At 47.6% G+C, this 16,707-nt stretch overlaps 1 protein-coding gene across 1 annotated transcript; it reads right to left on the reverse strand.

The window, feature by feature from the left end:
* Positions 1-1,856: 1,856 nt before the first annotated feature.
* Positions 1,857-9,657, reverse strand: MED10 (mediator complex subunit 10). Its single transcript, XM_059916077.1, has 4 exons — positions 9,454-9,657; positions 8,223-8,306; positions 4,500-4,602; positions 1,857-2,290 (listed from the first exon to the last, which is right to left on the reverse strand). Exons 1-4 carry the CDS (start codon positions 9,573-9,575, stop codon positions 2,192-2,194), a joined length of 408 nt encoding a protein of 135 aa, XP_059772060.1. The 5' UTR covers positions 9,576-9,657; the 3' UTR covers positions 1,857-2,191.
* Positions 9,658-16,707: the final 7,050 nt, after the last annotated feature.

Raw genomic sequence — 16,707 nt, forward strand, 5'->3', positions numbered from 1 at the left:
TCCCCCCAACACACCCAAGCTTGTACTGAAAAGACGGAGGGACATTCCAGAGTGACCGGCTCCGGCGACCCCTGCCCTTGCTGGGCCTGGCTCAGCAGGCCCCCAGGCTGGGGGACTTTGTATCATCACTGGCTACTGGATCAGCATCTCCACTCATCGACAGCAGCCGTTCTTCTCGAGGCTGAGAAATAGCTGAAAGCTACCTGATTCTCAGGCCCCGGACGTGCACAACAGCTGCCCTCTGCCAGCTACATCCTGCGAGTTTCAGAACCCAGAAGGGAATTACGGACACCCATGGACCCACCAGGCACCCAGGCAGACGGAATGGAAATACACCCTCCGAGAAGGCTGGGGAGGAGAAGGCCCGTGTCTGGGTCACACACGATGCTTTAAGACAGAGGACAAGGGATGGTCTGGAGTAATCGGGCCATGGCTGGAACTGCAAACGATGTCTTCTACTGAGTCAACGGAACGGAGTGGGTCAGAACACGCTCTGGACAGCCGGGTTGCGTGTAACATGCCACTCCCTGCGCAGCAGCTGTGACTTCTGCTCTGTCACACGGTAACCGCTCTTGCCGCTCCGGGGACTGGGGGCAGGACCAACTGAGCTGTCCCGTGGGCACAGGGTGAGGAAGGGCTTTGAGCCCGGCCCCTACCCACGTGCCGCTGCTAACAGGGCGGTCAGAAGCGGCAAAGCCAACGCAGGAGAGGAACCTCTGGGGCCAGGATCTACTGGCCGGGGCAGCGCTCATCTAGAGGAAACCGCGCCCAGGATGGGAATCCTTTTCTGGTGATGTTTTAGAGAAAACGGAACTACTGACAACAAGGTAGCAACTTCCTAAGGGGCCTGGCCCCCAACTCCTAGCAAATATAAGACTGTCTTGGGGAGCAAGGGCACACACGAGCCCCCCTCCCTGGGAAGGGGTCAGCGGAGAACGCTGCGAGCTGGGCTCCGACCCTCACTTCACTCGGCCACGCCCGCGGCCTCACCGGACACGGGCCAGTCAGCGGAGCCCGCACCATGCCCACTGTCACACACCGATGAGACTGAAGTCCCTAACTGTGGATCTTGGCTCTAAGGGGTCCAGAATCACTGGGGCCAGGAAATCAACAGCACGGGTTCTCGGGCCCCAGCCCAAAGCCTCTACCCAACAGGTCTGAATTGGACCCACCTTTCCGATAAACGAGTCCAGGTCATTCCGATGCCGTGGTCTGCGGTGACCCTCGAGAAACACCGCACTGGGACCTGCGGCTCAAAGTGAGCCCGCAGGTGCGGCGACAGCATTGCCCAAGTTCACCAGCCACGCAGCCTCCCAAGGCCCGCCTGGCCCTGCAGACTCCGAAGGCGCAGCTGTCCCCGCCGTCTGGCAGCCCCCTCAGGCGGACACACAGGGCCCCGGGACGGGCGGGGGGAGCGTTCCTGAACTGTGTCAATACATCCGCAATGTCCTCTGTGAAAGAGGCTGCGGGGAAATCAGAATCCTGCATTTCACTTTGGCTTTTCCTGCCTAAATGCCTGGAGAACAAACTTTACCAATATCCCTCACACTTGAGGGAAGTGACAATTGTTTACAAGATACAAGGTACTATACTATGAAAATGTTACAGAAATAATTACATGGAACAAGTCTTTTAAGTACTTAAAGACTTTATTAGACTAACTGAAATGTATGGAAACACAGTTCCACTGAACACATTCTTTATGCACTATACTTAAAAATATAAAATACAAAATGAATTTAAAGTACTTATATTAAACGAATTTTTCCTTTTTATTTTTGTTTAGCTTTCTTTGACACCATAAAAGAAAGAAAAAAAAAAGAACAGAAAGAGTATATTAAAAGAACACTATTAGGTAGAATTTTTTTAAACTTTTACTTTACCTATCATATTTAATATTTCCAAGACTATTTGGCCGTGGAGAATCATACACATCGCACTCAAAGCTGTGTGATCGCCAGTCCTCTGAGAGCTAGAGGACCAAACAGAGCACGTCAGGGAGAGGGGGCAGCTGGCGGCACAGCCCCGCACGCCCTCCAGGCCCTGCCGCCCGCAGAGGCCAACGACGAGGACAAGGTGGCGGGAGGACGGGCCCAGGAAACAGCATCAGGGCCACTCAGTCACAGGCTGCCTGAAGGTCACGGCCACTCGTGCACGACTAGGAGGATCTTCAGACAGACGGGGGAGGAAGTTAGGAAGGAGGATGGTCTTCCCCTCGGATGCTTCGGTACTTAGCCATGTCCTCAGGAAATACTTTAGAAAGTTCTTGAATCAACAGGCTTTTAAATTTCTAAGAAGAAAAATATACACGGTCAAGATGTCTTTGCTTGTGACCCATCACCCAAGTTAAAGACGACGGCCCACCAGAGCCTCAAACTCAAAAGAGAAACTGCTTTCCCTGCGCTGTCTGCTCATCTCCCTGATGCCACACCCGCCACACCGCAGCAGGTAACTGCTTGCAACTGTGCTGCAGGTACCTCAGGTAGATGGAGAACTACCTGAAAGAGGAATGTTCCTTCAAATACAACTTCTTCCCTCCTGCCTCAAGTGACAAGGAGCCCGCGCGTGAGGAGCCAGCCGCACAGGTGGAAGTGAGTTTTGCACAGAGCACAAGTAACAGGAGTCTTCACGTAATAATTAAGCAATTATTAATTCGAACCACATCAAACTCATTGTGTGCAAACAGCTCTCGATCAAAGCTTTCAGAGCACCTAGAAACCTGTCTTCTCCAAATACCACGCTCCTTGAGCCTTCGTATCAGCATAACGTTTGTTTTAATCCAATCTTAAAAGCAGCTAAATATCTGCCAGCATCTCAAAACCCTTTCTTATAAGCTGTTCAGAAAAGCAGCACCGCGCATAGAAACAAAGAGATGGTCCTTACATAGGTCAGGAACACATCCTCAAAGAAGGCTACATGCCAACACTACAGAAACCACTTAAGACAGAACTCGTGCAAGTTTAGTCACTCAACCCACCACGCGTACAAACTGCACCGCGAGACGTTCACAATCTCATGAGAGGAAATGACACCAAGAGGCAACAGAAAGGGGTGCAAACTGAACAAACAGCACGGTCGCTCGTGTCACTGCCAACAGGCGATCTCCAGGCGCAAAGGCAGGGAGGTGAACAGGAGCGCAGGGAACCGGAGCGCATCACCCTGGGGCCGCCACCCTGTTCACAAGGGGAAGGGCGGGGTGGTTTCTGCCTGTCGGCCCCTGAGCTGGACGATTCAGCTCACTCACAGACTGGCCCAAACGACCCCAGCTGGCTCTCGACCGAAGCTCTACCGTGCCGCAGAGGTGACGCTCAGTGCAAGAGCAACTCAACGCCAAGCTGGCAAAGCAGAAACGAGGCCGGGGGCACCACACTGCACCTCACAGCAAAGCACCTCCAGGGCAGGTCGCCTGAGATCAGCACAGACCCCGAGGGCCCAGGCAGCATGAGACGGGCCTGTCGCGGCAGTCCCGTCCCCAGCTCTCTGCCGGCCCCTCGCCTCGCCAGCGCGCCCTCCGCGTGGCCGTCCCCGCGAACAGCAGACACGGAGCAGGCACCCTGTGCCCCTGGGCAGCAGAGGGAACACAACACTCGTGCCCCTCGCATCCTGGAGCTTAGGCTGCGGCAGAGGACACAGGACACAGACAGAAGGGCCGAGCCTTATCAGCCAAGGCTGGTCCGCAAGGCCTCTCGGAGGAGGCGACACGCTGACCAGGGAGGACAGGCTGTGGGCAGAGGACGTGCAGGAGTCCCAGCAGAGGAGACGGCAGGGGAATGGACGGGAAGGAGACGTGCTGGTGAATTCCAGAAACGCAAACGAGGCCAGCGCTGCCGGGCCAGAATGAAGGACGGGGGTGGAGAGGCAGGAGGGCTCGCTGTCTGAGGCCAACAGGAAGGGGTGGCACCACCCACCTAAAGGAAAACCACACCCCATGCCCCGGCCACACGAGAGTCAATGCAGGTAGGTAAGAAAACACTCCATATACCATGTTCAAGATGCAGAGTTTTCTCGATCCCATCAAAACCAAGAAACACAAAGAGTAGGGTCTCTGTGGAGAATAGGGTATACGGTACAAAGCGATCTGGAGTCGGAAGCTGGAGACGACCACCGGAGAAAGAGAAGTCAAGGAGGATTCGGCAATCCTCTAAACCAAAGACCCACAGTTACAGAAAAAGGCCGAACAGAAGGACTCAGAAAGCACCAAAGGGCAACCTGGAGATACTAAACTCGTAAAAATGGAAACAAGCACAGTTAGCCAACAACGACTAACACCACAAAAATTAACCCAGACTTCCGTAAACGTGAGGCTAGCCACGTCGCTACATTTATTATGCTACCACATGGCTTGATAATATTTAATTTTATTACCTGTTACGCATTTCAGAAATCTCAATTGTGTAATGTTGTCAAGTAGCTGATGTTTTACAAAGTCTATTAGCCAAATTTGCTTTGTGAGCATTCCTTGATGTTTTGACATTATCTTCTGTTCCCAAGAACCTTACCTTCATGGTGTCAATCTTGCCTTTAACTTGTTCATTTTTAGCCAGAGCCCTCTCCAGGCACTCTTTGGTATAGAGTTGGGGATTTCGACCTTGATCTATGTATCTGGAAACATGAAACATCTCAATTAACATTCATGGCTGATACCTCCTCTCACAGTTTTCTTATGGGGAAAAAACAAAGGTAGCGATCTGTAACCTCACATGGCCCTGTTTAGAAGAAGCTGTGTCCAGGAACCAGGTGAATTAGGATTCCTTCGTTTATACAAGTATAGATGACTTGCACTCACATTACTTCTAATGTGAATAACTCATGAAATCGAGTAACGATCACTTATAAACCAAGCAAGCTTCACAGCCACACCAGTTCACATTTTTAGCACTGTGTTTTTCAAAAGGTTTCATGGCCACCACCTTTTTATCCTCACAACAACCTGTAAGGTCAGGCAGCTCCTGAACTAAGCGTGGGCCAGGGCTTCAGGCCTGAGCAACACAGGGGGCCCACCGAGATGCAACCCCACCAGGCCCACTCCGTCCTCTGCAGAGGAGCCTCGGGGCTGCAGGGTCGGTGAGGGGAGAGCGGCGAGCAGGAGAGCGCTGGCTTTGCCTGTCCTGAGACTAGTTTACCAACTGGAGAGAGGGGGAAATGATACACTACTTTCCTAAAAATACTTAAGTAACTTAAATTTAACAGAGACAGATTCTCTCCAATTATTTCTTAGCAGTATAAAACTGTTTCGTGAAATTTTCAACACGTGTCCCCAAAATGTCTTCATCTTCCCAAAGATTTCATTAAGCGTACTGCCTAGATGAATAACCACATTTTACCTGCGGAAGGCCACCTGCCTACTTCTGCACCTTGAAGACCTTCGCATCATTCAGCTAAACTGAATTACTCATTACAAAGAAACAAAAACCACCACCACTACACTAAGTCTGATTTTTGCATTTTTATGCTTCAGTTAAAAAAAATTATCACTTCAGATTAAAGACACTGTTAGGTTGCTGTTAATGGCATAAAAAACTGGCTTTTATTTATGACAGATAGAGAAATACTAATAAATCAAAAGCTCTAGAAATCCCATTTTATTGTGATGTATCTGAAACGATGGAATGAAAAAAGCAACATTCTGGTTAAATCCTAAGCAAAATCCATCCATTTCTGGGGGGGGAAAAAACCCCAACAGGCCCAAATGTCCTAAATAAACAACCCCTTTCGACAGTGATGTCCTTTGGATTGGGCTCTTCTTTGAAGACTCGAGGGTTGACTCCCACTTCTGCCAACTCACTAACCCGAAGCACCGGGCAGAAGGGCCGAGGTTTACACTGGTATCTCTGCTACAGACGCAGTCGGCGTGCCTGAGAACGGGCCTGGAAACCCTTCTACCTCGGCACAGACTGACCGACAGTTCAGATCTGCTGCTTGCTGGGCGCTCAGAGGCCACTCCATCCCAGGTCCCCACGGGGGCCTCCGCTGCCCGTGCACCCACCGGCTCTGGCTGTGCTGGCCGAGGCCTCGCTGCCCCTGCCTCTTCAGCGGTCTTTCCCATCTGTTTCCTCTCATTTGCTCCACTTCAGAAGCCAGGAGTAGTTCCTTGGCATCTGTCAATATACTCATCCCACACCCTCGTGACCAGAATGGCTCTAATGAGGACCTTTAAGGAAGGGAAATCAGCCTCCACCTTGCCGCACTTCACGAGCAGGAGTCTAGAGCTGCAGCACACGTAGAAGACAGACCTTCGCTCCCACCTGGGAACACGTGACACCTTGGCCAGCAGGTGAGGACAGAGCTGAGGCTGGGAAAACTGCAGCCTGTGTGTCCTGACTTGGTGGCCAGCTGCCGAGCTGTGCTGTAACTGGGACTTTCATCTCTGACCTTTGGGGATGTAAAAAGGTAACTTTTCCTTTTACTGTTCAAGGAACTCTAGTGATTTACATTTGTAGTTTTACTGCAAAAAGCCCCAGAATACTCTTGCTGTTCCAAGGCAGCTCCGGGAGGGAGGCCGCTTGGCCCAGAGAACTGGCCCTGGTCAACACAAGTCCAGGATTTGAAACTAAAAATCGAGCTATCATATGATACAGCAATCCCACTCCTGGGCATATACACAGACAAAACTATAATTCAAAAAGATACACGCACCCCTATGTTCATAGTAACACTATTTACAATAGCCAAGACACGGAAACAACCTAAGTGTCCATCCACAGATGAATGGATAAAGAAGATGTGGTGTGTATATATACACAATGGAATACTACTCAGCCATAAAAAAGAATGAAATAATGCCATTTACAGCAACATGGATGGACCTAGAGATTGTCATACTAAGTGAAGTCAGAAAGACAAATATCACAAGCTATCACTTATATGTGGAATCTAAAACACGACACAAATGAACATATCTATGAAATAGAAACAGACTCACAGACATAGAGAACAGATTAGTGGTTGCCAAGGGGAAGGGGGGTGGGAGAGGGATGGAGTGAGAGTTTGGGGTTAGCAGACACTAATACAGGATGGATCAACAAGGTCCTACTGTATAGCACAGGGAACTACATTCAATATCCTGTGATAAATCATAATGGAAAAGAATATGGAAAAGAATATATATATATGTATAGTTGAATCACTTTGCCGTACAGCAGAAATTAACACAACATTGTAAATCAACTATACTCCAATAAAATTAAAAAAAAAAAAAAAAAAGAAGAAGAAGTCCAGAATTTTAGTCTCAGCTCTGACACTGACTAGTTAAACAGCCACTACAGTTACTTACTGGTTCTTTCACCTGTGAAATCAGTGTGATAAAACCTGGATGGATAAAACCTAGAGTTTATTTCCTAGAGGCGTTCTCTAGGCCAGGACTGTGCCCAGGTGCAGGTAACTCTCTCGCAGAAAACGGTAAAAAGCCTTACCAAACATACCTGGCCTAAGAACTTTTTTTTTCAACAGAGCAGATATTATCATCTCCTAGAACCAGCACTGCCAGGGCAGTCTGGGGGGATACCAGACCAAATTCGTACTTCTCGGGTTGTTTCTGGCTTTAATTTTTTTTTTAATTTATAATATAGCTGCATAAGACTTTTTCCTTCTCAAGAAAAAAAAAGGAATTCATGTGGTTGTACTTTTATATAAGCAAGATTTTAAGAGCCTAGGATGTTCTTCACATATTTAAAAAGCCTTTATTCACATGTAACTCTTTTTAAACTATACAATACTGAGGGTTTTTTTTAAAGTTAATTAATTTATTTATGTTTGGCTGCGTTGGGTCTTCGTTGCTGTGTGCAGGCTCTCTCTAGTTGCGGCGAGCGGGGAGCTACTCTTCATTGCGGTATGCGGGCTTCTCATTGCGGTGGCTTCTCTTGTTGTGGAGCATGCGCTCCAGGCGCGTGGGCTTCAGTAGTTGTGGCGCACGGGCTTAAGTTGCTCCGCGGCATGTGGGATCTTCCCGGACCAGGGCTCGAACCCATGTCCCCTGCCTTGGCAGGCGGATTCTCAACCACTGCGCCACCAGGGAAGTCCCTGAGATTTTTTATTTTTTTAATGGTTTAATCCCATTAGAACATAAGCTCCATGACGACGGGTATTTTTGTCTGTTTTCTTCCCTAGCATATACGAAGCATCCAGACCATGCCTGCCACATAGCAGACACTTAAATACTGGTAGTTGAGGAAATGATTACAGCAAAACTAAACAATAATTAGAATATCAAGAACGCTACTTACTCAAATACTTCTAAAGGGACAGTAATATCATGAAGTTGCTGTCTGCACTTATCGATATCCTGTAAGCCAGTAACAATAAAATTCCTGAGGGAAAAAGCAAAAATGGGACGTTAGGTTAATTGGGACGACGGCACTGAGCACCACCCACACCTGGCCGACCAGGGATGCACACGCGTGTTCCTTGCACAAGCACAGGCTACATGTGGCTCTCAGCTCTTTGGTTAGCTACGGAATTCCTAGGAAAGCTTCGGCGTTATATCATATGCTCACCTATCTCCTGATTTTCTTTTTAAACAAGGAATTGCCAATACTGGGGGGCAGGAACCAATAGGAATAAGGGCAGGAGCCTTTGAGAATCTGATGAAAAATACGAGCCCTCTCTCAAAAACATTCACCCTGCGGTGGCGGGGATTTTGTGTGCGGTGTCAGACGACGCCCGGGGTGGGCGACTCCAGTCCGAGCATCCATCCTCAGAGCCTGGGGGAAAGCAAGCCGCGGCTGCCTAGTCTAACTTCAGCTCCCCGCGGGAGCCTTCCTAGATCAGCCGGCTAGTCCCGCAGCACCGCGTACGCAAGGCGGGCTTGCAAACAGGTTGGTGCTTGTGCCCTCCGTACAGCGGTGGGCCCTTCTGCGGAGCATCCGATTTGTATCTGCCTTTTGTCCACCCTAGGGCCGGGCACAGCGGCCAGCACAGGGCTGCTGCCCCAAAAGTCACTTCATAACCGTGCTGTGGCCCGTCGCACCCCACCACCGCCCACCATCATCCGATTCCTCCCTTCGGGCCTAGGCATCAAGCGGTCCCTGAGCCCTCACCTTCCCGGGGCCCATTTCACCGCACGGCCGCGTGAAGCCCGCCTCCCCTCGGGGGGCAGGGGCGGAACCCCCCGCCGAAGGGGAGCGAGTCCTACGTGCGTGGGGCGAGACTCAGATTCAGAAGCACGCCTCCCCCTGACAGCCCCACAAACGGAGACTGATAACGTGTCCAAACGCGGCCCCAAGACCAGGTCCCAGCGCGGCAAAGCGGGAAGGAGGCGGGCCTGCAACAGGCGGCGGCGGCCAGCCCGCCTGCGCACAGCCTGGACCGGGAGGGCCCGGGACGGCCCGGCCCCGAGCAGGGCGGGGAGAGGCGGCGGCTCTCGGCCGGCTCCAGGCTCCCCATCCCGGCTCCCAGACAGACAGACGCCACCCCGCTGGCGCCGGGGACACGCCGGCGGACTCGGCCGCCACTCACAGCTTCTGGTTGAGCCCGGCCTGGCTGCTGGGCTGGAAGTCGCTGACGATGATGCCGAGCTGCCGGATGTTCTCCACGAACTTCTCCAGGTGCTCCTCCAGGTGGTCGAACTTCTCGGCCATGGCCCGGCCGTCCGCACCGCCGCGGGCGCGCTCCTGCCCCGGCGCCTCTGGCTTCCGCCGGGGCCCGCCACCACTTCCGTTTCCTCTGGGGCCGGGTGGGCGGGGCCTGGGTGGTGGGGCGGGGCGGGCCACCGGGGCGTGGCGTGGACCCTGAGGCGGTGTCTGGGGCGGGGCCTGCATCGGGGGCGGGGTTTGAGCGTGGGGCGAGGCGGACGTCAGCTCCGCCTGGCCCCAGCAACTCTAAGCGGCCCAGGTGAGCGGAGCACGCCAGGTGTTGGTGCTCAGGACTCGCACGCGCGCTCTGAGGGCCACAAAGAGCCCGCGATGGGGACCTGTGGGGGGATCCCGCTCTGCCTTCACTGGCCCTAGGCAAGTTCCCGAGCCTCTGAGCCTCTGAGCCCGTCCATAAAATCGGGATAATGAGACCCGACAGCTGCAGGAGGTTAGTTAGAGGAGGTAACGCCCGTAAGGCTGAAGCACAGCGGGCAGTGCTTGGAAAGAGTAGCTTGACCCATGATGAAAATGACTTTTTTTCCTGAGTATTCAAATTACAGGTACTTATGGTAAATAATTGCAACAATAAAGAAAAACATATAATGAAGAAAGGGGAAAAGACACCTGATATCCTGCCCCCCTGACATGAGCCATCTTTAAGATCTCAGAGACCTTCCCTTCCGATGCTTCTTTACAGGCAGGTACAACCGCTTGCGGGCAAAGGGCTTGCTCAGCTTCTTATTCCACACCAGCGAGCCGCTGTGCAGGGTCCAGCAGGCTTCCTACCTGCTCCTCCGGAGGCTGGCCTCTCCCTTTTGGAGCCACTCAGCCTCTGCCCTGACCCTGAAAGGCAGCTCAGGCTGGGCTTCAGACCCATCACTTTTGCAGTAGTGATTTGCCATCCCCAAAGGGGTGAATGAGCAGCAAGGACAACAACACACGGTGACCTTAGGTCTAGTGTCACAACTGAGGCTTCTAGTGCTAACTGCTGCCACCTCCCACCAGAGGTCTCGGTCCCCTCCATGCGCCACGTAAGGCAACGTCTTCACAAATACCCACGTACCTGAAAACCCTAAAATTTGCATGAAGGATCCGATACAGACAGCCTCCTTGCCCCTCAGTTGGAATCCTTGAGGTCAGCTCTGGCACCCCGACTTCTTTCTTCTGGTATGTAATTAGCATCCACCAACTCTAACTCTTCCTGCTAACCATCTCCCCTCAGCTCTTCCTTCCCTAATTCCAGCCATCTTCATAGATCAGGTCCTCGGCCCCTCGTGCCAGCTCTAATAAAACAGTGCCCTCTGGGGCTTCCCTATCTGCGAAGAATAACCTCCCCTACTTCACAGAGCTTTTTGTAAACTGCTGTTCATTGATCTTACTAAAATTCCATTTTGACCACTCTTGTGCTTAAGAAACGTTTATGCCCATTCTTCTAGGACTAACTGACATTTGCTTCTGCAGTAGCCTGCCTGGATCCCTCAAGCCACAGTGATTTCCTTTTCTACTGAATATCATAGTATCCATCATTCATCCTTTTCAGTTCCCACAGTCTTAGGCAAAATGAGGAAGCCCCTTTTCTTGATGATCTCCAAAGCCTCTCCCAACTGCAGCCAGAAATGGGAACCCAGAGAAGGTACGTGATTTGTCAGACTTACTGAATCAGGAACTCCAATTGATGTGGTGGGCTGAAGTGACGGGGAAAGCCTCTGTTCTGCTCTGAATACACAGACATGTTAGATAAAATACCTCCCTCCCAACTTAACGGCAGTTAACTTCAGGGGAATTTTAAAACGAGGTGGCAATAAAATACTAGACAAATGGAAAAAAAAATGATGACTGGGGAGAGGGCTGGATATGAAGTTAGTCCTTTTCAATTTCATAAGAAAAAAAGGGATAGATATTGATTGGACTTAGGCTTTGTTTAGTATTGATTTTTAAAATTTAAGTTTATTTCTTTAGTAGAACAATATAATTTCAAACTAGTAAAGGGGAAAGGGAATAAGGACAATGCAATCAATTAAATAGAAGGCAAGAAAAACAGAATAGGTGAAGCAAAGGACAAGCATAAAAAATAAGAAGCACACAGTAAGATAAAAGAATTAAAGAAAAATATGTTGGTGATCACAGTGAATGTAAACAGACTTCACTACTTATTTAAAAGGGAGATTCTCTCAGATTGGAAGTGTTTTATTATATTTTGTTTTGTTTTATTGTTGTTGCTGCTGTCTTAATCCAGCTATGTGGCTTTTCCAAAGCACACCTAAAACAAACACACAGAAAGGTTTAGATAAAGGAATAGGATAGAAAAATATATGACAGGTAATCAAAAAAAAGTTATTAAACATATGAAATTAAAAATTAATAAAAATGTTAAAAGACTTTTTTAATGATAAAGGAAAGAGTCCACCAAGAGGCTATACTAATATTTACCTATAAGCAACTAACAGCATTGTCTTATAATATCTAGCACAAAAATTGGCAAATTATGAGGAAAAATTCAAACTCCATAATTATAACAAGAGATTTGAACCACCTCTATCAGAAAATGATGTCAAGTAGAGCACAAAATAAATGAAGAATATGCAAGAGTTGAATAATATGATTAATGTTTGTGATCTTTGAGAAACACTGAACCCTGAAGAACAGATTATTTTCAAGCACATATGGAATATTTATAAAAATTTGACCATTCACTGGACTACAAAGGAAGTTTCAGCAAATTTCAAATTGTGTCACGTGGACTGGATTTTCTGACTTCAGTGGTATAATTACAGTAGAAATCAATGAAGTTATTTGCTTTCTACAAACACACACACACACACACACACACAGAGAGAGAGACCCGAAAACCAAAACACACTCTTTGAAATAATTCATGGATATACATACATCTGAATTTGTATGGGCAAGACCCGATTGATGTCCGTCATCCCAATGTAATTATTAGTAGCACTTCCTGTCACTCACTATCAAAGGTGTCTCAATTTGGTTGATACATTACATGGCCATACTAGTTAAAGGGGAATTTGTAACATATTTGGAACTGAATGATAAGCACTCCTTATCAAACTTCTGCTTTGCTTCTAAGGTGATACATTGAGGAAAAATAACCTGGAAATAATAAGCTAGGGTTTTCAACCCAAAGAGTTAATGAAAAGGAGCAAAAGAGAAATCACAAGCACAAAAAATACGTAGAAAGGAGAGAAAAAGGTAAAGGCAGATACTGATGAAAACGAAAACTCTTACATTAGTTTTTTTTTTCTGCTTTCATTAGAAGCTAGAAAGATGAACAGTAAAGAAAAGCTGACTGTTGAAAAGATGAGTAAAGATACATACTTCAGCAAGTCCATTAGGAAGGCAGAGAGAGAATAAACAATATTATAAATGAATGAGGGAACATCATTCAATTACAGTGAAACTTGTATTCATATTTTGAAAGCCTGAAGGATGTGGACAATTTTCTAGGAAACTCCCAAAAGTTAACCTAAAAAATAATAGGAGATCAGAATAGATTCTAACCTTTCAATAAACTGGCCAGCAGACAAAAATCTCTTTCAAAGAAACAAAAGACATCAAGCTGTGACTGCTTTTAACACTAGTTTGTTCTTTTTTAATGAAACATTAAAGAAAAAAGAATTTCAATCTTAAGCAGACACTTTCAGAGAGTAGAAAAAGAAGAAACAACATCCCAGCTCATTTTCAAAGGATTATATAACTTTGATAGGAAATGCAGACAAGGACAGTCCAAAAAAAAAAAGGAGAAAATATAGGCCAATCTTCCTTCTGAAAGTAGATGAAAAATCACAAATATTATAAAATATTAGCAAATTGAATCAATTATCCCGTATCAGCTATCAATTGCTACATAAACAAACCTCCTGGACACTTAGTGGCTTGACAGAAACAGCTACTTTCCTCTATTTTGCTCACAAATCTGCAATGTGGACTGTGCATGGCATTTGTAGCTTGCCCCTGCTCCATGTCACTCTGGGTGGCTTGGCTGAGGCTAGTGGATCTACTTTCAAGATGGCTCACTCACACGGCCATCGCACTGATGGTGGATGTCAGCCGGGAGCCCAGCTGGACTGTAAGCTAGAGAACACAGTCCCCCTCTGCGTGAGTCTCTGCGGACTTTGGGAGCATCCTTGCCTTGTGGCGGCTGGGTTCCAGGAGCACGTAGCTCAAGAGAAACAGGTAGAAGCTGCACAGCCTTCTAGAACCTTGCTTCCAAAGTCCCATAGCATCACTTGCACCGTAGCCATGGCACAGATGGATTCCCAGGGAGGGAACGTAACCCTGACCTGTCAATGGAAGAAGGAAGAAGTCACTTGGTTGGAAGAACAGGTGAAAGAATAGGTGAGACCTTTTGAAGCCATTTTTGAAAAACACAACCTGTCAAACATCACACTGAAAAAAAATAATAATAATGATCTATTGGGCTTCTCCTAGGACTGCAAGAATGGTGAATATCATAAAATCTTTCATGTATCTAAGTCCATTAAGAATTAAAGCAGAGGGCTTCCCTGGTGGCGCAGTGGTTGAGAATCTGCCTGCCAATGCAGGGGACACGGGTTCGAGCCCTGGTCTGGGAAGATCCCACATGCCGCGGAGCAACTAGGCCCGTGAGCCACAACTACTGAGCCTGCGCGTCTGGAGCCTGAGCTCCACAACAAGAGAGGCCGCGATAGTGAGAGGCCTGCGCACCGCAATGAAGAGTGGCCCCCGCTTGCCGCAACTAGAGAAAGCCCTTGCACAGAAACGAAGACCCAACACAGCTATAAATAAATAAATAAATAAATAAATAAAATTAAAAAAAAAAAAAAAGAATTAAAGCAGAGAAATATCTCAGATAGATTTTGATAATAGACACTTGATAAAATTCAACTTGATTCGTGGGTTTTGTTTTGTTTTTTTAAACAAAGGAACTTCTGAGAAAACGAATAGAAACTTCCTGATCCTAATAAAGGATACATACTATAAACTTATAGAGGGCATTTGACTAAATGATAGAACTTTGGAAAACAGTCTCATTAAAGTCAAGAACATGCCAGAATCTTCCCTATCACCCCAACTCTTCAGTACTGCATTGGAGCACCGGCCAGTGTAAAAACAGTCCTGGGAGCGGCACTTGGCTGTTACCCCTGTCCTCACCAGTGTCTGCCTTTTTTGACCTTGAACCTCTACGTCCCTCCTGCTCATATCTTATACCTTAGCTTCCAGCTATATTTTAGGAATTCTGAGGAGAGGAATCCAAACTTACACATCCCCCAGAGTCCCAATTGTATTCAAACTAACTCAATAAACATTTTTTGATTATTCGAAGGTCACAGGGAAAAAAAAAGAAAGAAAGAAAAGAAAACCACAAAAGAAAGTGGTAGAAAGAAACTTAATGCCTATTTTTCCACCATGGATGTAACTCCCCAGGAAGCCATCCTTTTCTGTCGGGTAGACCCTAGCAGCAACTTGCTTTCCAAATAATTAAGAGAAATGGGTGCTTCTTCAGTTTTGACTTATGGCCCCATCTGTGCTACCCTCCCCTGTTTTTTTCCAGCACTTAGCGAGTTGTTTCTGCTGTGTCCTGTACTTGTGTCTGTAGCCCATGATAGGGCCAGTTCCTAAGAGCCGCTGTGGCCATAGAAAAGGTTCCATGGAGATGTTCTGCACTGCTGCTTTTGTCCTGCCTCATAATAGTCACCCTGGCTCTGGGATCATGTTACCTGTTGTATCAGTTCCCTAGGGCTGCTGCAACACAGTATCACAGACTGGGGGGCTTACACAATAGAAATGTATTGTCTCACGGTCCTGGAGGCCGAAAGTCTGAGACCAAGGCGTCAGCTGGGCTGGTTCCTTCTGAGACTGGGCGGGAGAATCTGTTCCATGCCTCTCTCCTGGCTTCTGGTGGTTTGCTGGCAATCCTTGGTGTTCCTTGGCTTGTAAATGCACCACCCTGCTCTCTGCCTTCATGTTCACATGGTGTTCTCCCTGTGCGCATGTCTCTGTCCAAATTTACTCTTTTTATAAGGACATCAGTAATATTGGATTGGGGCCCACCCTAATGACTTCATTTTAACTTGATTGCATCTGCAAAGACTTTATTTCCAAATACAGTCACATTCTTAGGTACTGGGAGTCAGGATTCCAGCATATCTTTTTGGAGGGGACACAATTCAAGCCGTAACACCTGCCTCTTCTGTTCAGGAACGCCAGCCCTTGCTCTCTGTATTGTGACTGCAGGACATTTAATTCAGGCCAGGTCATATTGAGTATAATTATGGTATCATATCCTACATTTTTGTGATTTGTGATTAGTCATCAACTCCAATTATTCTTCCCATAAATATTCTCTTTCCTCTCTCCTCCTATTTGCATTGGCTAAAGTGAGAACAGAAATGGGAGGTTTTCAAGTCTGACTTTTGAAACCATCCCAAGTAGGGCCATTGAGATCCACTGAGTGCACCAGAGTTTGAAAGTCTCTCTAAATCACTCATCTCCCAGTTGTCCTAACTTATTGTTCCATCGACTATTCTCTGATGAACCCAAAAGCTATTCAAACCCACTGAGACCTTCATGAAGGTTCTCTGTCTTCCTCTTGAAACAGCTAAATTGTGGCTGCTTTCCCTTTACTGAGCATGGTAAATATTGTTCATTTGTTTGTAAGACATGTTTTAAGATTTAAACACCCAAGTCTCCAAATGTAAATGGAATTAGGCTGGAAAATCCCAGCAAGTCAGAAGGTGTACCTGGTAGGACGCTGCATGCAGAAAGCCTGCAGGGCTCTGCTTACGGTAGAGGGTGTCGCTTTGGTTTCCCTCTGAGGTCAAGGTGATCTGCCCCTGGGAAATTTCCAGCCTTCTAATGCTTTGTGACCTTGGAATCTGGAGGCATTTTTTTTCTTTCTTTCTTTCTTTTTATTCATTTGCATTATTGTTGCTCAATCAGCACTCATGGCCCTTAGTGATGCCATTTGGAACATTTTTTGCCATTCATTTTCATTTATTCTGAGAATCAGATTCAGCTTAAATTTTTAAAAATGCAGCTATCCTACCAAGAGGGCAAAGCAGCTGGTTTCTGCTTCTTACTTTGTGGATTTTCCGCGCATTAGCAGTTCTAGCAGAAAGGAAGGTTTGCAACTCTGTTG

This window comes from Balaenoptera ricei, chromosome 3, assembly GCF_028023285.1.
Source record: "Balaenoptera ricei isolate mBalRic1 chromosome 3, mBalRic1.hap2, whole genome shotgun sequence".
Classification (NCBI taxonomy): domain Eukaryota; kingdom Metazoa; phylum Chordata; class Mammalia; order Artiodactyla; family Balaenopteridae; genus Balaenoptera; species Balaenoptera ricei.